Source organism: Schistocerca cancellata, chromosome 6 (assembly GCF_023864275.1).
Source record: "Schistocerca cancellata isolate TAMUIC-IGC-003103 chromosome 6, iqSchCanc2.1, whole genome shotgun sequence".
In the NCBI taxonomy this organism is placed as follows: domain Eukaryota; kingdom Metazoa; phylum Arthropoda; class Insecta; order Orthoptera; family Acrididae; genus Schistocerca; species Schistocerca cancellata.
Genome location: NC_064631.1, coordinates 677,632,641 through 677,656,739, shown reverse-complemented (window position 1 = coordinate 677,656,739; position 24,099 = coordinate 677,632,641). Strand labels below are relative to the sequence as shown.

Genomic DNA, 24,099 nt, shown 5'->3' with positions numbered 1-24,099 from the left:
TTCCCCCATTCCTGTCAATTGTTCCCTTATGCTCTCCCTGAAACTCTCTACAACCTCTGGTTCTTTCAGTTTATCCAGGTCCCATCTCCTTAAATTCCCACCTTTTTGCAGTTTCTTCAGTTTCAATCTGCAGTTCATAACCAATAGATTGTGGTCAGAATCCACATCTGGCCCAGGAAATGTCTTACAATTTAAAACCTGGTTCCTAAATCTCTGTCTTACCATTATATAATCTATCTGATACCTTTTAGTATCTCCAGGATTCTTCCAGGTATACAACCTTCTTTTATGGTTCTTGAACCAAGTGTTAGCTATGATTAAGTTATGCTCTGTGCAAAATTCTACAAGGCGGCTTCCTCTTTCATTCCTTCCCCCCAATCCATATTCACCTACTATGTTTCCTTCTCTCCCTTTTCCTACTGACGAATTCCAGTCACCCATGACTATTAAATTTTCGTCTCCCTTCACTACCTGAATAATTTCTTTTATCTCGTCATACATTTCATCTATTTCTTCATCATCTGCAGAGGTAGTTGGCATATAAACTTGTACTACTGTAGTAGGCATGGGCTTTGTGTCTATCTTGGCCACAATAATGCGTTCACTATGCTGTTTGTAGTAGCTAACCCGCACTCCTATTTTTTTATTCATTATTAAACCTACTCCTGCATTACCCCTACTTGATTTTGTATTTATAACCCTGTAATTACCTGACCAAAAGTCTTGTTCCTCCTGCCACCGAACTTCACTCATTCCCACTATATCTAACTTTAACCTATCCATTTCCCTTTTTAAATTTTCTAACCTACCTGCCCGATTAAGGGATCTGACATTCCACGCTCCGATCCGTAGAATGCCAGTTTTCTTTCTCCTGATAACAACGTCCTCCTGAGTAGTCCCCGCCCGGAGATCCGAATGGGGGACTATTTTACCTCCGGAATATTTTACCCAAGAGGACGCCATCATCATTTAATCATACAGTAGAGCTGCATGTCCTCGGGAAAAATTACGGCCGTAGTTTCCCCTTGCTTTCAGCCGTTCGCAGTACCAGCACATCAAGGCCGTTTTGGTTAATGTTACAAAGCCAGATCAGTCAATCATCCAGACTGTTGCCCCTGCAACTACTGAAAAGGCTGCTGCCCCTCTTCAGGAACCACATGTTTGTCTGGCCTCTCAACAGATACCCCTCTGTTGTGGTTGCACCTACGGTACGGCCATCTGTATCGCTGAGGCACGCAAGCCTCCCCACCAACGGCAAGGTCCATGGTTCATGGGGGGGGAGCATTATGTAGCAATAAATTTACATTAAATCACAACTGATGTAATAACATAAAAATCAACAGCTAAAAAATTGTTTACTTTTGCACCTGAATATAAAATAACTCCATTCCCACTTATGTGTGAATTACTTTATACATTATTTATTACACATTAAGTGGTTTTATCACTACATGCATTACAAAGCAACAAAGTTCTACTAATGATGATATTTACTGAGTGCCTACCTCTTGTTTCCTATGAGCATGATAACCATGTTCGAGTTTGAATGCTGTCTAGCATCTTCCAGCCATGTGGTAAGATGGTTGAAGGTTTCTCTTCTGGTGATGTCATACACCAGCAGGGCACCAGCAGCACCGCGGTAGTACGATCTCGTGATGGAGCGGAAAGCCTCTTGCCCTGCCTGAAAGCTTAGTCAATGAATACAATGAAGAAATAATGGCTCCTATTAATGTGAACCAAATGCTGGTCACTTACCGTATCCCATATCTGAAGCTTGATTTGTTTTCCATCTATTGTAATCATACGTGCACCAAATTCAACCCCTGTAAAATACAAACCAAGTTTTATAAAGTTATTTCACTACCATTCAAACAATGTACTTTGTATTACTATCCTATTAATTCAGTTACACAGACCAGAAAATATCACTACACATTGCACCCTCAAATTGACTTATGCTAGTAATTCAACAATCTACGACTTTTTTCCTCCCTTCGAGTTTCTAGTTATGATGGCTTTGCTTAAAGATAAAGCTGCACAATTATTTCACTCATCTTGTTAACAAAGATAAACAGGATACCATTAAGTTTTTCTATCTGCAAATTACATAAATTAAATAACATTCTATAACTAAAAGAAATAAGAGACACAAAATTACAGCTACGACTAGTAACAGTACATGAAAGTGTGTTCTCAGAAACAGAAACATAGTGCAAATTAGAAGTGGTTAGCCATCTTGTTGAAAAATCTGAAGCATCTCATTTCTAACACAGCTATAATGAAAATCATACATCCAGTGAATTCTACAAAAAGGTGGCTGTGAAAGGCTGAACAATTAATTTTTTCCCCTTCTTCAGTATTTGTTAAATAAAGATTGTTTTCATAACTTGGCTTTGCTGCTCTTGCAGTGGCCATGTTTGCAGACCTTATACCAAGGAAAGTACCACTGTGGTATTTTGCAAGAGGTAGTGTTCCACAATGCTATATTTAAAATGAATATTATAGTTAGGGTGGTGAAATGGCAATATCGAATGGAACCTATGACTAAGGGCCACACGAATCAGCAAAACACTTCTCTTTTGTGAGACCATCACTGCAATAGTTCTTTTGTACCAGTCAATCCTAAAACATTTGAAAAGTACACATTTGTTTTGATATTTGAGAGACAAAATTTAGCACAATTTTTGCCCTTTTAAATAATTCACAAATAGGCAAAGAAATTCCAACTGTTGCCTTCAAATACTGTGTGTGGTCAATTGGAAAGATTAATGATACTAAATATAATGTACTAAAACAAAAATAATTTGTGACAATATAACGTAGATGGATAGATAAAAAAAATCTACTCACCAAGCAGCAGCAGAATACACACATAAAAAAGGTTTTACCAGCGCAAGCTTTCAGAGCCAGTGGCTCCTCCTCCTGGTAGAAGGATTGAAGGAGAAAGAAGGAGTGAAGGAAAAGGCTGGAAAGGTGTAGGAAAAGGGGTAGTTTAGAGTCATTCCAGATGTGGAAAGGGTCCTTCCGGATGCCATGAAGGGTACAGGGTGCACCCATCTGCAGGTGGTCACTCATGTCAGCACCAATGATGTGAGTCACTATGGATTGGGGGAAATCCTCTCTGGCTTCCGGCAGCTATCCGATTTGGTGAAGACTGCCAGTCTCGCTAGCGGGATGAAAGCAGAGCTCACCATATGCAGCATCGTCGACAGGACTGACTGCGGACCTTTGGTACAGAGCCGAGTGGAGGGTCTGAATCAGAGGCTGAGACGGTTCTGCGACCGTGTGGGCTGCAGATTCCTCGACTTGCGCCCTAGGGTGGTGGGGTTTCGGGTTCCGCTGGATAGGTCAGGAGTCCAGTCCACGCAGCAAGCGGCTACACGGGTAGCAGGGGTTGTGTGGCGTGGACTGGGCGGTTTTTTAGGTTAGATGGCCTCGGGCAAGTACAGAAAGGGCAACAGCCTCGAAGGGTGCGGGGCAAAGTCAGGACATGCGGGGACCAAGCAGCAATCAGTATTGTAATTGTAAACTGTCAAAGCTGCATTGGTAAAGTACCAGAACTTCAAGCGCTGATAGAAAGCACCGAAGCTGAAATTGTTATAGGTACAGAAAGCTGGCTGAAGCCAGACATAAATTCTGCTGAAATTTTTACAAAGGCACAGACGGTGTTTAGAAAGGATAGATTGCAAGCAACCGGTGGTGGCATGTTTGTCGCTGTTAGTAGTAGTTTATCCTGTAGTGAAACAGAAGTGGATAGTTCCTGTGAATTATTATGGATGGAGGTTATACTCAACAACCGAGCTAGGTTAATTATTGGCTCCTTTTACCAACCTCCCGACTCAGCATCATTAGTGGCAGAACAACTGAGAGAAAATCTGGAATACATTTCACATAAATTTCCTCAGCATGTTATAGTCTTAGGTGGAGATCTCAATTTACCAGATATAGACTGGGACACTCAGATGTTTAGGATGGGTGGCAGGGGCAGAGCATCAAGTGACATTATACTGAGTGCACTATCCGAAAATTACCTCGAGCAATTAAACAGAAAACTGACTCGTGGAGATAACACCTTGGACCTACTGATAACAAACAGACCCAAACTTTTCGACTCTGTAAGTGCAGAAAAGGGAATCGGTGATCATAAGGGTATTGCAGCATCCCTGAATATGGAAGTAAATAGGAATATAAAAAAAGGGAGGAAGATTTATCTGTTTAGCAAGAGTAATAGGAGGCAGATTTCAGACTACCTAACAGATCAAAACAAAAATTTTTGTTCCGACACTGACAATGTTTAGTGTTTATGGAAAAAGTTCAAGGCAATTGTAGAATGCATTTTAGACAGATACGTGCCGACCAAAACTGTGAGGGACGGGAAAAACCCACCATGGTTCAACAACAAAGCTAGGAAACTACTGCGAAAGCAAAAAGAGCTTCACTGCAAATTTAAATGCAGCCAAAACCTCTCAGACAAATAGAAGCTAAACGATGTCAAAGTTAGTGTAAGGAGGGCTATGTGTGAAGCGTTCAGTGAATTTGAAGGTAAAATTCTATGTACTGACTTGACAGAAAATCCTAGGAAGTTCTGGTCTTACGTTAAATCAGTAAGTGGCTCGAAACAGCATATCCAGACACTCCAGGATGATGATGGCATTGAAACAGAGGATGATACGCGTAAAGCTGAAATACTAAACACCTTTTCCCAAAGCTGTTTCACAGAGGAAGACCGCACTGCAGTTCCTTCTCTAAATCCTTGCACAAACGAAAAAATGGCCGACATCGAAATAAGTGTCCAAGGAATAGAAAAGCAAATGAAATCACTCAACAGAGGAAAGTCCACTGGACCTGATGGGATACCAGTTTGATTCTACACAGAGTACGCATAAGAACTTGCCCACCTTCTAACAGCCATGTACTGCAAGTCTCTAAGAGGAATGAAAGGCTCCAAATGATTGGAAAAGAGCATAGGTAGTTCGTCGTCGTACAGCAGATGCTCAAAACTATAGGCCTGTATCTCCGACAGCGATCTTTTGTAGAATTTTAGAACACGTTTTTTGCTTGCGTATCATGTCATTTCTGGAAACCCAGAATCTACTCTGTAAGAATCAACATGGATTCCGGAAACAGCGATTGTGTGAGACCCACCTCGCTTTATTTGTCCACGAGACCCAGAAAATATTAGATACATGCTCCCAGGTAGGTGCCATTTTCCTTGACTTCCGGAAGGCGTTTGATACAGATCCGCACTGTCACCCGATAAACACAGTAAGAGCCTACAGAATATCAGACCAGCTGTGTGGCTGGTTTGAAGAGTTTTTAGCCAACAGAACACAGCATGTTCTCAATGGAGAGGCGTCTACAGACAAAGTAACCACTGGCGTGCCACAGGGGAGCATTATAGGACCATTGCTTTTCAGAATATATATAAATGACCTAGTAGATAGTGTCAGAAGTTACATGTGGCTTTTCGCGGATGATGCTGTAGTATACAGAGAAGTTGCAGCATTAGAAAATTGCAGCGAAATGCAGGAAGATCTGCAGCAGATAGGCACTTGGTGCAGGGAGTGGCAACTGACCCTTAACATAGACAAATGTAATGTGTTGCGAATACATAGAAAGTAGGATCCTTTATTGTATGGTTATATGATAGTGGAAGAAACACTAGTAGCAGTTACTTCCGTAAAATATCTGAGTATGCGTACGGAATGATTTGAAGGGGAATGATCATATAAAATTAATTGTTGATAAGGCAGTGCCAGGTTGATATTCATTGGGAGAGTCCTTAGAAAATGTAGTCCACCAACAAAGGAGGTGGCTTACAAAACACTCGTTCGACCTATAGTTGAATATTGCTCATCAGTGTGGGATCCGTACCAGGTCAGGTTGACGGAGGAGATAGAGAAGATCCAAAGAAGAGCTGCGCGTTACGTCACAGGGCGTGATAGCGTTACGGAGATGTTTAGCAAACAAGTGGCAGACTCTGCAAGAGAGGTGCTCTGCAGGCAACAGTTTGTTGCGAAAGCTTGAATTTTGTGTGTATGTTTGTGTGTCTGTCGACCTGCCAGCACTTTCATTTGGTAAGTCACATCATCTTTGTTTTTAGGTGTATATATATATATATATATATATATATATATATATATATATATATATATACATACAAGGACTGAAGATTTAGATTTATTCCTGAATCCTTGTAAAGTGCTTGAAACCGGAGGTATTTGTTTGAAATTGGTAGTATGTAAATTTGACATCTAATACAAATAAACAGAAAAGATGGCAACAAAAATAATATTTGCTTTTCCCTTGCAGTCTTAATCGGTTGCCATTTCCACCATCTTCATCTTCAGCCACCACAGTAGTTACAAACTTCGTATCTTCACACAAAGGAATGAGTGCTATCGACGGGTGATCTCAAATTCATTCCGTATTTCCAGAAAGCTTTGGACACTGTTCCTCACAAGCTGCTTCTAGGCATATTGCTTGTCTATGGAGTATTATAAGCTCTCTGCTCTTCCTAATCTATATAAATGATTTAAAAGACAATCTGGGCAGGCCTCTTGGATTACACACAGATAATACTGTCTTTTACCATATAGTAAAATCACCAAAATGATTTAAACAAGACATCTGTATGGTGTGTAAAGTGGCAAATGACTTAACAATAAACTGCAATGAATGCGAGCGGGATCTGAGCTCTAAACACATCTTTGAAAGAAACTGAGGATAGGGCGCGACTATTCGAACAGAAGCTGATCTCAAAATTTGACAAACTTGAACAATACTAGAGACACAATAATCTCAGACTGTTTGGGATTCCTGAAAACAACAGTGAGAATACGAATGAATTAGTGATCAGCCTTGCCCGGATAACCTAGGCCCGCAGGTGACACTGAATGACAGACAAAAGTCACAGAATGGGGTGTAAAACCTACACTGATAATTCAGAAGTTTGCGTTGTACAGGAAAAGATCTAAAAACTTCAGAGTGAAGAAGAAACTCGCAAATTCAAGTCTGACAATACGTGAGGATCTCACTTTTTTTTTTCCTTGTGGTTTTAGGGCGCACAACTGGATCTCACTTCTGAAAGAGTAAAGATTTTGAACAGTGCAATCTTGAGGTTAGTGCTACAAAATGTGTGGACAAACAGCAGCAGGATAATAGTGAAGACCAAAAATGGGAAACGATAAGGCTGCAATGCAAATGAACTTTAATGCCTGTACTTGAGAAACTAAAAAATATCTGAACTCTTGCTGCCTCTAGTCTGTGTGTTTATTTTTATCTCTATTTTGTAAAGAAACTTTTTTGTAATACTTTCTTTGGCACAGTTTTGAATTATCATTTGTTTGTTTAGGTTTACTTTTAACACTAATCATAAATTTTCTGTTCGATTCTATTGCTTTTAATGCCAATATTCCACTAAAGCAGCTTCAGGTTGTTATTTGCTTGGTTAAGTCTACTTTTAGTACTAATTACAAATTTTCTGCTCATCTCTCATACCTCCAATACTAATCTAGCGCATTATTTTCATTGTTATTTCAATATTCTCACAGGACACTGATTTCATATGATAAATCTACTGTCTTATGTGCATTTTTATTTTATTCCATTTATTTTGCTTTCAATACTGTTGCACAGAGATTATTCTAACTCTGTTTACTGAATCCCTTCCTGTGTCTCCAGTCAGCCATTCAACAAGTGGATGGCCTTGACCATAGTTCCTCCCTCTCTCTACGGCACCTGCTGCTCTCCACTTCCGGGAACCCTGCTTCCTTGCCTCCCCAAAGCGTTGCTCCAGAACGCATCATTTACCCACCCTCACAGCTCCTGCGTTGCCAACATTCACTAGCCATACCCTTGTGACATTTGCGCCTGAACAGACTACGCTACGTACTGCAAACACAAATGTGCAATCTGTCAGCCCATGTTGACAAGTCCTGTCATCTTTCACAACACAGAAATCCATGTAATACTTCGGTTGGAGTCCTGGCTCAAACAAAGTATTCCCACCAGTTTGGTAAATCTAGACAGCTACACCTTTATAAGACACAACGAGTGGAAGGAGGGGTGTACACACACATTCTTATCACTTACTCTGCTACACACATCCAACAATAATGGAGATAAACAAGTTGAATATATGTTCATAGAGATCAAATCCCTTGATGGAAAGTGCCTGATGTGTGTTCTCTACAACCACCTAAAGTAGGAGGGATTGCCTGCATTTAAACTGCTCCATGTCTCGAATAGAGATATGAGCATATAATTATAGCTGGTGACACTAAAATAAGTTTTCTATACAATAGTCCTTCCAGTGTAAAATTTAAGTGGATGCCTTCTTCAAATGTGTCTACTTCAGCTTGCTGAGCAGAGAAAAAGGGTGTGTGTGAACACATGGTGCATCAAACACTCCTAACAATGGGCCTCCGCAGCCAACAACCCAAGCACACACCTATGTTAATACCACGATGTCGGCAACTAAAACTGAAATGGGCACATGATCACTGGCACTGGACATAGGTGCAGTGGCATTGCATTCCATGGTCTGATGAATCCCAATAACTACATCATCATGCTGACAGGAGGACGTGAATCCGTTGTATTCCAGGGGAACAGCTCCTTGACACCTGTACTATGGGACAGAGAAAAGCTGGCAATGGCTCCATTATACTCTGGGTGAACATTGATGGGGGCATCCATGTGTCTAGTGGATGCTCGTGCAAGGCACCATGATGGCCAAGGAGTATTGCACACTGGTTGCACACCACATACAGCCCTTCATGATGAATGATGTTTCCAGGCGGCAGTGGTACTTATCCAACAGATAAATGCACCGTGTCACAAGGCAGGAATGTGATGGTGAGGAACACAGTGGCAAGTTCCAATTGATGTGCTGGCCCACCACCTCACCAGATCTGAACCCCATAGAACACATCTGGGATGTGATTGAACCTGATATCAGAGTTTGTCACCCCCTTTCCCGGAACTTACAGGATTTTGGTGACATACTGAGGCCTCACTGCTTCCACGCCATGAAGCATCGTCACTTATCTGTGGCATAGGTGGACATACTGGCTATTACGCAGGTGGTCATAATGTTCTGGCCGATTAGTGTATTCTTTGTTAATACAGGGTGTACATTAAGTCTGGGAACATTCAATTATTTATTGCACAAGAACTAAACATTGTACAGATGTCACACATATTGCATTTTGAAGAGAAACTTGTGTTTTTTTTTTTTTTTTTTTTTTTTTTACGAACATTCGATATCCGAACCATGAGTGACCCGGCAGATGTCAATACGGTAATTGAATTCTTGTCATATCCGCCCCAGCACGGCATCATCGAATGTGGTAGTCACTTCCTGTATTCTCTCCCAGAACTCTGCTACATCACATGGTAGAGGTAGTACATACACCAGACTTTAATGTGTCTCCACAGAAAAAACAAGTCACGCAGAGTGAGATCTGGTGATCGGGGAGGCCATTTCATGAAACAGCTCACTCCGCACCTGAACTCGCCATGTTTGTAACTAGTGCTGACTATCAGCAAATTACCGAACGACGGTGTGGCGGTATGCATGGAAAAAAACTTTCACGGTTTCTCTCCAAAATGACATATGTATGATATCTGTACAATGTTTAGTTCTAGTGCAATAAATAATTGAAAGTGTTCCCAGACTTTATGGATGCCCTGTATTTAGCTCTTGTTGTCAGATAACTTACTAACTACTCATTTCACAGCTCACTGTAGCTTGTTGTGTTAAAAAATAAATTGTCAATGGCTGCTGCCCTGTGTTCTGTAATCCTCATTGGATACTGTATTGTTGTAAATAATCCAAACACAAACATCAATAACTCTGGTTGTCCTAAATAACTACTATACAATGGAAAATCAAAATTAATAGTTGCCACAAATACTGATTCTCCCAATAAGCATTCATAACCCAATTACAACTGCCTCTAGCAACTTTTTGAAGCTCAATATATTTCCTGCTGGTGTCCTGTAAGGGTCATTACTACTAGGTTGTTTACATCATGATCACCTTTGTCACACATTTCAAAAACTGTTCAGTATCTGAAAGGCTTGGGAGATTATATATGTGAATATAATAGAAGAAAACATTCCATGTGGGAAAAATATATCTAAAAACAAGATGATGTGACTTACCAAACAAGAGCACTGGCATGCTGATAGATACACAAACATACACACAAAATTCAAGCTTTCGCAACCAATGGTTGCTTCGTCAGGAAAGAGGGAAGGAGAGGGAAAGACAAAAGGATGTGGGTTTTAAGGGAGAGGGTAAGGAGTCATTCCAATCCCGGGAGCGGAAAGACTTACCTTAGGGGGGAAAAAGGACAGGTATACACTAGCACTAGCACACACACACACACACACACACACACACACACACACACACACACACACACACACACACACACACACGTGTCTGTGTTTGTTTGCGTATCTATCAGCATGCCAGTGCTTTCATTTGGTAAGTCACATCATATATCACACACAGAGCCATTCAACAGATTAATTTTATTTATGTATTGTTGGACTAGTATCAGTTACATGCCTATCAGCAGTGGTGGCATCTTATATTCTGCTTTCTTAGCATGAGCCAAAGTGTTTGCAGAATATGATGCTATATATGCAACCTATCATGACCAACAAAGGAATCTGATCACTGGAAACAGTAGCACAGGTTACCTCTTAAGTGTTAAAAACAAAGATATATGGGACAATCAAATGAAAATGAGACATATGGGGAAAAAAGTTATCATTTTGAAAGTATTTGCTGTAACTGTTAATATGTATATCCCACTGTGAGACAAGATGGTCTACGTCTTCATGGAAAAATGTTTGCAGGTGCCTAAAGAACCACAATTGTACCCAAGCGTTCACCTCTTTGCCCGAAGAAAATCGATGACTACGAATTTCATTCTTGATGGATCCAGAAACTTTAAAACAACATGGGAGGAAATCAGGAATGCATGGAGGATGTGTAAGGCCTCCCCGCAAAACTTCTGCAGCATAGTCAAAAGAATCTTGGCAGTAACTGGACCCGCTACATACACGAGTGTTTTGGAAGCAACCTGCTTTTGTTAAGTAATTGCATTTCCCTAATATTTTGCCAATGGTCTGAAATTTGACACTTGCTTTACCTACAACTGAGCATATTTCATTTTTATCAACAACTGAGCGTATTTCATTGTTCCATTTCGTACCTCTAAATTTTTACGCTCAGGTATTTGTATTCAAACTGTGACTGAGTGATATTCCATCATAGTGTACTAACCTTTCATTTTATTTGCAAAATTTTAGATTCCTGAACATTTAAAGCAAGTTATCAATCTTTCCACCACTTTGGAATTTTCATAAGATCTGACTATATGTGTAGCTTTTCTTTTCAGACAGCTGTACATTATAGACAGACCTGACTTTAGTGTATGAAAATGCTGAGGTTACTATTATTGTCTGCAAAGTCATTATTATTCAACTTGAACAGCAAGGGTTCCAACACAATTCCCTGGGGAACACCTGTAGTTACTTCAACTGTTTGCTCTCCATCCAAGATAACATACTGTATTCTCTGCACTTAAAAAGCCTCCATCAGCCTATTTAATTTATCTTTGCAGTGGTACGAGAATTAAATAGGGACTTTCAATATTGCTTGGAGTTTGTTCCTTATCCTCTGGCATTTCTTGGAATATATAGTGCAGCCTGAGGTTTTGACCACTCTAGGCCATGTTTTAGGCTTCAAAGACAGAGGTCATTAGAGGTGGAATCCAAGTTTGGATGGGTGAAGGATATGGAAGAAAATTAGCCATATGGTTTTCAAAGGAGCCATCTCAGGATTTAGCTTCAATGGATGGCAGGATGAGAATTTCAACCCGTCATCCTGCACAAAAATCCAGCATCTTGATGACTATGCACCTCACTTGGTCTCACAATGTCAGAACCTCTGAACTTCACGGATAGGAAGCTTCCCCCCTCTGCACGCCAGCTGTATAACCTCCCGGACTGACATACTGAAGTGGTTTGTGTATTACAAGGCTGACAGTGTGATAATTTACTGTAGTGACAGTATACCCAATGAAGCACCAGGTAAATGCTATTCTGCTGCTCTGTCCTTTGGGAAAGCGGGTTAAACATTTAGCATTCCTTTTCTAGTTTCTGCATGAATGATGTCACTCATTTTATCACTGCAGGACTCACTGAGCAACAAATATTACTTGAACGAGAGAGGGCAGTAGTATTTCATGTTTTACAGTATTCTGAGAGCCTGAGTACCAGAATCAGCATACTCATGCTGAAATTGTTCCAGTGTTGCCAAGAGTGGGAATGGGTGAAACTTTTTTGCTAGAGAGCCATCTGGTGACAAAGTATTATTATGCTGTGGTTCTCTGTGAGGAACACCTACCTTTTCCATGTGCACATCACTCTAGAGTCACTTATTCAAATGACCTCTTCCTACTAGTCATTCTCTCAGTCACATATTCATATTTCTCATCCTTTCTATTGCTGTTTCATCCATCAATTCGACTTCATTTCCCTAATATTCTCTTTCCACCTCTTCAATGCTCCCTCTCACTACCCAGGTCCCTTCCTAAAAACAAAAGTGGTTCCATTTCATACACCGTCAAAGTTTCCTGTTTCCATTTTTCGCCACTTCAGTTTCATTTCCATGCTCTATAACACTTTCTATCATCTTGCTCTACCCGAATCTCCTTGCTGTCCCACTGCCAATCCTCCCAATTACTCATCAGAAATGTACATATTTAAACACTCTTACTCTAAACAATATTATATTTCATAACAAGCGGTACTTTGCATACTCTTCTGCCAGTCAGAACTTCACCTAACACTTAAACAATATTCCAATTAAGGTGTTACCATAATACATCAACTATTTATGTTTAGAAGAGATTAAATTCATGAAGGTGCTGCACAATACACAATAAAATATACTGTGATGAATGGCTTTTAAATTATTTATACAATAATAAGCTACTAATTTGTTTTACCACCTTCTGCTCCTTTTGAACATTTGGTATCATGTTTTTCCCACCTCTCAAGGAAACCATAACAAAATACCAATTATTAACCAACAGCACCCAGTGGGGTTAAAGTGTTAACTGAAAATTTCATTACCATTTTTTATGATAATTACACTTTAATACTTAACAAAAATTTGCCTGGAAATTTCCGACAACTCAACTGAATATAGGCTCACACTTCACATGTAGCATGTAAACTCATTACCCCTTTACCAATGTATAACTACACCGGTTTATAGCATCAACATACAAGTCTGGCAACAGAGTTGTGACAACAGATTACCCTGCTACTCCACAAAAAATTAATACTTTGAACCCTCCAAATAGCTTGTTTCATAAAAGTTATTTCTAAAAATGTTAGTCTATAATTGTTTTCACTAAAAAGCCATTCTTTTGGCATGCACATAAGAGAGAATACATATATTATGTTTATTTTGAAGTATATCTCCTTCGCACTGACATACCAATAGTCAGGTCATGAACAGGCTGAAACCGTTTATCAGTAAACTGCAGAAGCAGGCACGATTTGCCAACGCCTGGAACAGAAAGAAGAAAAATATGTTACATAAAGTTCACAGCCATTGCCAATTATATGGAGATTTACAACAAATTCGCTAACACTTATCGACTACGAGACTAATGAAAAAGTATCAAATGTTATCGTCAAAATCATCGGACTTGTTTGGAAGCAAATAAGCGTTGATTGTATTACCGTCGAATTCTTCGGAAAAGGAGCCGTTTCGTTCATTATGATGTGACATTTTAAAATTTATAACGACCAAATCTGCCCTGTATCTCTCGCATTTTTGATGACGCGTGTAAGTAATAACTGTCATCTAAAACCTTGAATACAACGTTTGATCATGGTGTTTTCCAAAAAATCAATAACATAAATGAAAAATAATAGGAGGTAACTGTATACAGAAATAATTCCAATCCGCTCACTATATGTAAACGATCACTTCCGTCTATTTCTCGAGCAAAACAACTCCATTATGTAGTGAAACACAAAGATACGACTACAAGTAAATGACATGTCAACAGTCAAAAACGTATTAAATCTTCAGTATTTAACGTTTTTGTTCTCGTAATATGTCGTACAAATTCTTACCTGTATCTCCTATAATAATATATTTAAACAAATAAGCGTAAGACATATTTTCTTCACTTCTTTATACTTCTGACACAACGAAACCCTCAACACCCTCACAGCCTCTACGTCACGAAATAAATACGCAGAAGACAGAGATGTTCCCAGTCTTTGTCACTGCCAACAAAGTAAATATTGCTCCAATATTTACAGTTACTCCGGTAAATAATAACATTTTATACAGGCTGAGATACGAGTAACACAGATCATTACTGAGCAATAATTTCAATCATATCCTTCTTGTAATAATGTCAAATAATAAGAAGACTATAAATGAGTCATTTATTATTCATGCTTCTGTTCTCGTGACGTATACTGACTGATGAGAATATAATTTTGTCATTATGGAATTAAAACACACACACACATTTTAATTGTAATCTTTATTTATTTATTTATTCATCCTTTGAACGCTATTTAGAGCGCTTTGGCTCTCGCACAATGTACGATATTGATTTAAAAATAGTCCTATCGTCAGTTCCGAACGGGGTTTTCCAGACGCTTCTCTCGGTCACCAAGCGAATGCCGGAGCTGGAAATCCTTTCATTAATATCCCCAACCAGTTTTGCTCTGCTCCTAGTTTGCTGGGCTTATGTTATAAAGATTGCTGTTCTGCGATATCCTGCCTTGTCCTCATTGGCGAGAGATTAGGAAGGTAAAACAAAAATCAAGACTGTCATAAAGTTCGCAATGCCTTGCAGAGTAGGCCCGTAGATGTAGAAATTAAGTCCTTCTGAAAGAGAATAATGATTATGATCCTGTAACCGCAAATCCCAGGATAAGCAGCATATGGCATCAAGAAATGTGTCGAATAGATTAATCGGAACAATTATGCATTTCTGAATAAAATAAGTTCTCAGTAAGGGAACGGATATTCGGTTCGTGTTGACCGTGTGAACCCCAAGCACAAGTCTCAATTAAGTTGGCAATCTGCATGGTGATGCATGCACAGTGCGAGGTATTATAGTAGTTTAGATTAGATTAGATAAACTTTCCGGTCCATGTATCCATAGTAAGGACAGTCTCAAGGATGTAGAGCGTATCATAACACAAGAAAGGGCCTAAATGATATACTTACAAGAAAAAAGATATTTTAATGTTCCTGCCACAGATGCTATAATAAATGGCTCTCATAGATGCAGATAAATTTGATGCTTATTTTCATTAAATAGGTAATAAGAAACTTGTGTCAAACATGTAAATGTATAGGCCGGTACACTGAAGTGCAGAAGAGAATCATTAGGCTATTGTAGCCATGCATCATCAAACAGACAGCAGTACAATGCCTACATTGTTCACGTTGCAGCACTGAAAAAATGCAGAACTAAGGCAAATTTTAGGTGTACCACTCACGTTATTTGACATTATTAATAATACACACATCAGTGGGTTCTACTAAAAAGATCGTCTACAGAATAAAGTGAGTTAGACACCAATAAGTGGTATAGGCACTCGAAAATTAGTAGTTAAACTTTGTTAGTAGTTAAACGTTTTAGGGCAACTGGCAAGTTATTTAAAATATGTGCTATTGCGGGGATACTTTTCTGGACCAAATTAACTTGTTTTAATCATTAGGTAGATTATTATCATTCCTAATAGTGATTTCATGATGGGAACTATTGGTCTGAAAAAGAGATATATTATTTATTATACATTTCATAAAGGAATAAATATACTGAGAAGCAGTATTTGGTACCTAGTTCATTGGAGAGCTGTCTGCATGATGTTCTTGCGTTCACACAACAAATAATTCGCATTACATACATTTGCACTTATAAAACGTTAGATTTGTTTGATGAGTTGCCCCAGGAAGTTCCCATGTAGCATTATAGTATGACAGTAAACGAAATATGCCAGTTTCTTTCATTTTTATATCACCTATGTCTGACAGTTATCAGACCAACAATTAGCATTGTCACCTACATGAGGAAATCAGATTGCTATAAACGTGGAACACATGTGCCAATGATGGGACCCATTATCAACTTTTCCTGAAGTTCATATAAATATTTGAAACAAGTATCTCACAAGAGCGGTATAACAGTCTCATAGGCAGAGCTATGTTGAAAAAGACTCCTTTAGGAAATGGAAGTCATACGATGTCTGACAACTGCTTCCTCCAGAAACTGAATGCAGTATTGACACCAACGAAATAGCTTTTGGCTGGAATGACGAATGTTGTGGACTCTTTCAGAGAGTGTTGTTAGATGTGACTGTTTTGACGTTGATGGATTTGTATTCATACACACAACTGTCATAAATGAAGAGAGAGAATTTACGCATTTTATACGGTAAAGTCTCAAAACTGCCGGAAAGTACCAGCGTGGTGCATTATTATGGTGTCTGCCATTGTTGTTCCTTCCTCTGCCAGACATCAGTTACTGGCCAAAAGTATCTGATCATATTGCAAGGTCGTGAACAACCAACAGTTGCTCAGTAGAATAACATTGTAAACTTACTCTTTATGCTGGTGATGCTCCTCATGGTTTCCAAGTGACGTTAGCTGGTGATTCCATGTTCATTTACAAGCACAGCATATTAATGTGATGAAATATTCTTTAAAAAACTGTGTCTCATCGGGTGCTACAATTTTACTGTCAGTCAAAATTATAATATTGTATCATTATATTGGCATTTTCCATAACATACAAAAAAGCATTACATGGAGCTGTGAACAAAACATATTGAGAATGGTAATTTCAACGATATCGTACCGGTTACAAAAACATATTGCCAATATAGATGGAAACTTAGCTGGTGTAAAACAAATCCTCAAGAATAATGTGCATAAAATTTCAGTGTAATCATACAAATGGCAATGAAGACGTTGTATGCCAAGAAATTTTAGAATCAGAAGACACACTGTCAAGAATTGAAGGAAATTTTCTTCACATTTGAAAATAAGAATATTTTTCCGTGAAGATTTTAAGCACTTCCTTTTCTAATGGACATTAACTGTTTGTCTCCTGTAAAGAAAAATTGTAACAATTATAGCATGTTCGAATGTTGGCATAGAAATAAATTACAAGAAGGCTAAAATAATGCAAGATGAATACATGTAAAATAAAATTCTACAAATTAACATTGAAGTTGTAGATTTTGAGGACAAGTGAGTGTGAAGCACTGACTGGATTGTAGTAAAAGGAAACAAACAAAGAGCCTTTCGCTAAATTAACTAGTCTGATAAACCAAACAATGGAAAATCCAGGAAATAATTTAACAATATTATGAAAAGAAAGTTGCCACTCACCATATAGTGGAGATGCTGAGTCACAGATAGTCGCAATGAAAGGCCTGACACAAATAAGCTTTCGGCCAATATGGCCTTCATCAAAAATAGACAGTCATATATACATAAAAACACTCACGCAAATGGAACTCACACTCACACAACTGTAATCTCTGGCTGTGGCAGTGTGGCTTCTGTTGCCAGAGACTGCAGTCATGAATGTGTGAGTTGTATTGATATATATATATATATATATATATATATATATATATATATATATATATGTGTGTGTGTGTGTGTGTGTGTGTGTGTGTGTGTGTGTGTGTGTGTTGTCTAGTTTTGACGAAGGCCATATTGGCCCAAAGCTTATTTGTGACATTTTTTTTGTTGTGCCTATCTGCCACTCAGCATGTATACTATGAAATGGGAGGCAAAGTTCAGTGTTCAGTGTGAGGCAGTTATATAAAATAATGAATGACGATATTTTCTGAGATTGCTGTATTGATTAAGCAGCATACTTTGAGGTATACAACAGCTTTGGCTGGTTCTGATGTGGCCAGTGCACATTTATTTATTGTTTTTGTCAACCCTAGTAAGCACTTTGTCGATGATTTTGAAATAATGTCATCATTTCTTAATTTGTCACTGAGGTACTTTACTCTCCCTAATAATTCTCTTTAATTCTATTCAGAGATGAATTCTGACTTACTTTAGATAGTTATTTTTGGCGTATGTTGATTTGGAGGCAACCAGAGACAGATTATCATCCACACAATGGATTGAAATAAATAACTATACTGATCTCGGAAGGTGGTTCTGTTCCTCATCGCCATTTATGTTGGCCACCACAATGTTATATGCTCTGTTGTTTAGTTACTGCAGTAATTGCTTTCACAGAATTTTCAAAATCACTCCCCTTCCACTTACTTATGCTCACAACATTGTATATCTATCTTCCCACCACACACATCAATTCCCGCATGTCTACCTACAGCACCATGTATACCTTCCAGTTAAATAATGTAACATATGGAAATTACATATTAACTCACAGAAAAGCAAAATCACCATTTTGGTCATATAATTCAAGGATTGTTCTGTCATGGTTTCCACCTCTCTGTACACTGCTACCTCATCCGTCCCACTATTATAGGCAGATGCTTGGGATTAACATCAGATGGTAGATTTATCTGGGAAAGAAACTCCCCTCCCCTTTCACCACCAAATGCAGAGCCCTAAACCTGCTAAAATTACTAAAACTACTAACAGACTGCACTGGGTGTATACATCTGTCTATCAGTATTCTTACTAACAAATCTCTCATTCGTCGCATCATAACATACACCACAGTTCCTTGGATTTCCTACGAAATTTTGGAAATCATTTGTAATAATAGAAGGATATACACTGTGTCTCGTTTTCTTCATACTCCTGCCTTTTTTAACGCCCTTCCAATGCCAATTCTTTGACCATCTACTCTGCCTCAAGCAACTTCTAATCTAATACAGCAACTATGAAGCCCAGTACCAGTGGCCAACATCATACCATCTAACCACCAATTCAGGTAACCTGCTGTCTCATTAGATCCATGTCCCATCTTCTTATGCACCTCTTACCTTATACATCCTCTCCCACATAAATTTAAACTGACGCCCACTCCTGAACTATGAAATCCATCTTGACAAATTCATTTTCTGTCAGCAATTGCTAACAAGCACCACTCCAGCTTCACCTTATCCTACCCCTCCTCTTCCTTCTTCTTTACCCCTCCCCTCTCCAAAAACTGTAAGTTGACTCTAGCAGTTTTCTCATGTTTCCATTACAGCAGTCATCTTTCCATCTTCTTGATTTGTGTCAGAGAGTTTCCATCAATTGGCTTCAGTGTCCCGAGGGATCATCGTTTATCGATTTTTGAGTTTGGTTTCTCGAACTCCGTGAGTACAGCTCGACGAAATTCCCCACACTGGGATTTAGACTGAGTCAAGAGCTCGACAAAAGCATTGCCGATGTTTCTGAGCTCATGAAATGGCCGATTCCACAGTTGTTTACAGATCTCTCCCACACAATGGCCGCCCAGTAATCTGGATTACAGGTATATGGCACCACGCCCATGACCACACTATACATTTCCAACAGCATAGTTATCTCTGTTCATTTTAACTCTTATACAGTGAGACACTGTCGCTGCCTTCGCTATAGCTGTTTCCACATCTGGGTATTCCACAGAAGCTCGGCACACCAATGTTATTGATGCACTTTATTTTAACAGATTGAGTTCTGCTTCATTGTACTTAGTTTTTCAATGCCATAAACTTATTAGTTCCTTGCGACAACTAATTTCTTCAAAAAATCTTTGTTATACTTGCATGTCAATAACTACACAACAGAGGGAGCAGAAGTGGTGCAATACTAATCGAAGTTAAAACCCTTGTGGAAGAGATAACAGCAAGAGAATATCAGTCATGGACTGAGGCGAAGCAAGGTTTATAAAGCAACTGGATAGAAGTGGTCCAGGTAGATGATGAACCTATGTGCTCTGGGACAAGTCGGTACATTCTGGAGGCGATGAGAGTGATTAGCGACCTTACAGAACAGCACTAACGATTGTTGCAGGTCACAGTTTTGATTGTGAAATTAACTACTATAACTGGCACACAGAGCAAACATAAAATTTGCGATTCTGTACACTGAACCTGTCCTTCTAACGACTATTTGTTTATCGATTTTTTGTATTTTTTCTATAACCATTTCGATTCAGAATGCCTGCACTTCCTATTTATTTCATTCCTAAGTGGCTTGTACTGTTGTGTTTCTGTCTTTTCTTGAACATTTCTGTTCTTCCTTCTTTCATCAATCAGCAGAAATATTGCTTCTGTTACTCAGAGTCCAGCTTCTGCGATTGCCCTTTTTAGAGATGCTGTTCCTCTACAACTGAACACATCCTTCCAAACTGATTCTTCTAGATGAGTCTCTTAATCTTCAGTCTACTCTTCATCATTACTAAGTTGTGATTTGAGTCTATATATGCTCCTGGGTATGGCTTACAGTCTAATATCAAATTACAGAATCTCTGTCTCACTGTGATGTAATGTAGTTGGTGTCTTACTTTGTCTCTTAATCTTTTCCAAGTATACCTCTTCCTCATGTGATTTAGGAATAGTGTATTACTAGATGAAATAGGATGCAGTATTCAAGGAAACTTTCTCATCTCTCACTTCTAAAATGGATCCCATATTCTCCAGTAACTTTTCCATCTATACCTTCCCTTGCTGAAGCGTTCCAGTCACCTATGATTATTACATTGTCATCTCTCTTTTCATATTGAATTATTCATTCAATGTTCTCATATATAAGATGGGCGAAGTAAGACAGGCCCAGAAAATATTCGTAAGAATGACATGGAAATTAACCTTGTTAATCATTAGGAGAGCTGCCCATCACAGAAAATCCTGGAATCTGTGAACCTGATCGACTGATCGGCTGCTGTCACATGTTCATGCTTGCACATCTCCCCTTTGCTCAGTCCCTAGTTCTTCACTGTTTTATTATGCTTGAATGAGTGAGAGGAGCAGGCATGTTTAGGGACCAGTTGAACACAACACAAAATGGTGCTCATGATAAAACAACACATGTTCATTGTTTAGTGTTATGGAAAGCACAATTTGTGGAAAAATCTGTGTTAAAATGGTGCAAGTAGAGGGACAGTAAGCATCACCCTACATTGTGGGTAGTCTACATCAGGAGCAACTATACATTCAGGGGCAAACTTATTGTTCTCTTCTGATTGACAGGCTCTTGACTTATTGTTCTACAAGGATTATGACTCCCTGGGGATAATCTGTCCTTTTGATTGACAGGTCCATAACCTATTGTTTGGTTAAGTGGTTTCCCAAGAAACCCATTCACCTCCTCCTCCTCCATGCCCTTCTACTATCCCACCTCTCTGAGAACACCCCTCGCCAATACAAGAACACTTTTGATTAACTAATTAATTAAATCGATAAATTAATAAATCCCTCCCCCTGAGAAACCCCCAAGCGGACCCGAATCCTGCTCTACCTGGAAACTGGGGGAGGAAAAACTCAGTTCATTAGTCATTTAGCGAGAAATCGATTGCAGGGTGTGTAATATTGCTTAAACAATTTAGACAATGTGTGGAATATTGTTTATTTAAACAATTTATGGGATGCAAGGCAGTGTGTGGAATATAATATATTTATTTATTTACAGAATTTGGTGGGAAATCTATTGCAGTGTATGGAATATTATTTAAACAATTTATACACTGTGCAGAATATTGTTTATTTAAACAATTTATGAGATACAAGGAGGTTTTGGAATTTAGTTTATTTCCATTATTATAGAATTTGTCGGGAAATTGACTGCAGTGTATGGAATACTATTTATTTAAACTATTTATAGGATACAAGGTGGTGTATGGAATATAGCTTATCTAAAAAATTTGTCTACCCATACCGAATGCATGTGTGGTCTTAGTACAACTATCGGAAAAAATAAATCGATCAAATCAGTAACAACTGAAAAATTTGGAAGTAAGTAAATCACCAGGTCCAGATGGAACCCCAGTTCGGTTTTACAAAGAGTACTCTACAGAACTTGTCCCTTGCCTAGCTTGCATTTATCGTAAATCTCTCGCCCGGCACAAAGTCCCAAGCGAATGGGAAAACGCACAGGCGACTCCAGTATATAAGAATGGTAAAAGAACGGACATGCAAAATTACAAACCAATGTTCCTAACTTCTATTTGCTGCAGAATCCTTGCACATATTCTCAGTTCTATTATAATAAATTTCCTTGAGACTGAGAAGCTTATATCCACTAATCAGCATGGTTTTAGAAATCATAGCTCGTGCGAAACTCAGGTTGCCCTTTCCTCACGTGATATACTGCGTACTATGGATGAAGGGCAACAGGCAGTTCGATATTTATAGATTTCCGGAAAACATTTGACACGGTGTCCCACTGCAGGTTGTTAACATTAGTATGAGCATATGGATAAGTTCAGAGACATATGAGTGGCTCGAAGTCTACTTAAATAATAGAAACCAGTATGTTGTTCTCGACGGCGAGTGTTCCTCAGAGATAACGGTATCGTCAGGAATGCCCCGGGGAAGTGTGATAGGTCCGACGTTGCTTTTTATATACATTAATGATTTGGCAGACAGGGTAGGCAGCAGTCTGGGGATGTTTGCTGATGATGCTGTGGTGTACGGTAAGTTGTTGAAGTTGAGTGACTGTAGGAAAAAGCAAGATGACTTGGACAAAATTTACAGTTGGTGTGATGGATGGGAGCTTGCCCTGAATGTGGAAAAATGTAAGTTAATGCGGATGAGTAAGAAAATCAAACCTGTAATGTTCGGATACAGCATTACTAGTGTCCTGCTTGAAACATTCAAGTCGTTTTTAATATCTGGGCGTAACGTTTCAGAGCGATTTGAGATGGAACGAGCATGTGATAACTGTGGTGTAGGGAAGGCGAACTGTTGACTTTGGTTTATTGGGAGAATTTCAGTAAAGAGTTGTTTGCTTGTAAAGGAGACCACATACAGGACCTGATGCGACCTATTCTTGAATACTGTTCGAGTATTTGGGATTTGTACAGGGTCAGATTGAAGGAAGACAACAAAGCACTCAGAGGCAGGTTGCTGGATTTGTTACAGGTGGGTTCGAACCACATGCAAGTGTTACGAAGATGCTTTGGGAACTCAAATAGAAATCCCTGGAGGGAAGGCGAACTTCTTTTCGAAAAACATTATCGAGAAAATTTATAGAGAACCGGCATTTGAAGCTATATGCCGAACGATTCTACTGCCACCAACATAAATTTCGCATAAGGACCACGAAGATAAGATACGAGAAATCGAGAAATTAGGGCTCATACGGAGGTGTATAGATACTCGTTTTCCCCTCGCTCTATTTGCGAGTGGAACAGGAGGGGAAATGACTATTAGTCGTACAGGGTACCCTCCGCCACACACCATACGGTGGCTTGCGGAGTATCTGTGTAGATGTAGAAAACGCTATCTCTATTTTTTAAATTCTTCACTGCTTCTTTCAGCAGCGAGTCCCAAAAAGATGAAGTCAGTGCTAGAATTTCGACATTTTCATATCGCATAGAGGGACCGGTATCAATGCAGTGCTCTGCCACAGCCGATTTAGTGGTCTGTAAAAGTCGAGTGTACTTACTGTGTTCCATGCATCTTTAACTGACTGTGCAAGTCATTGGTCCAATGTACAAAAAGCAGCACTCGTGGAGGATCCTGGCCTTGACGATAGGCTTCCTACATAAGATAGGAAACCCATGGATTGAAAATTCTCTACGTCATCTTTCTCTTTCCTTATGTCCACCTTATGTTTTATTTGCAGCACTTTACCGAGCTAGGTGGCGCAGTGGTTAGACACTGGACTCGCATTCAGGAGGACGACGGTTCAATCCCGCACCCAGCCATCCTGATTTAGGTTTTCCGTGATTTCCCTAAATCGCTCCAGGCAAATGCCAGGATGGTTCCTTTCAAAGGGCACGGCCGACTTCCTTCCCCGTCCTTCCCTAATCCGATGAGACCGATGACCTCGCTGTCTAGTCTCCTTCCCCAAAACAACCAACCAACAATTTGTAGCACTTTACATGTCTA

At 39.3% G+C, this 24,099-nt stretch overlaps 1 protein-coding gene across 1 annotated transcript in view; it reads right to left on the bottom strand.

Moving 5' to 3' along the window:
• LOC126190948 (ras-related protein Rab-2) overlaps nucleotides 1-14,333 on the bottom strand; it is a 45,375-nt gene extending 31,042 nt beyond the window's left edge. The window contains exons 1-4 of the mRNA XM_049931592.1: nucleotides 14,179-14,333; nucleotides 13,532-13,603; nucleotides 1,756-1,823; nucleotides 1,506-1,681 (exon numbers count right to left, since the gene is read on the bottom strand). Coding sequence (XP_049787549.1) covers nucleotides 1,506-1,681; nucleotides 1,756-1,823; nucleotides 13,532-13,603; nucleotides 14,179-14,224 — 362 coding nt within the window. The 5' untranslated portion in view covers nucleotides 14,225-14,333. The remainder of the gene's footprint in view (nucleotides 1-1,505; nucleotides 1,682-1,755; nucleotides 1,824-13,531; nucleotides 13,604-14,178) is intronic.
• Between the last annotated feature and the right edge of the window lie 9,766 nt (nucleotides 14,334-24,099).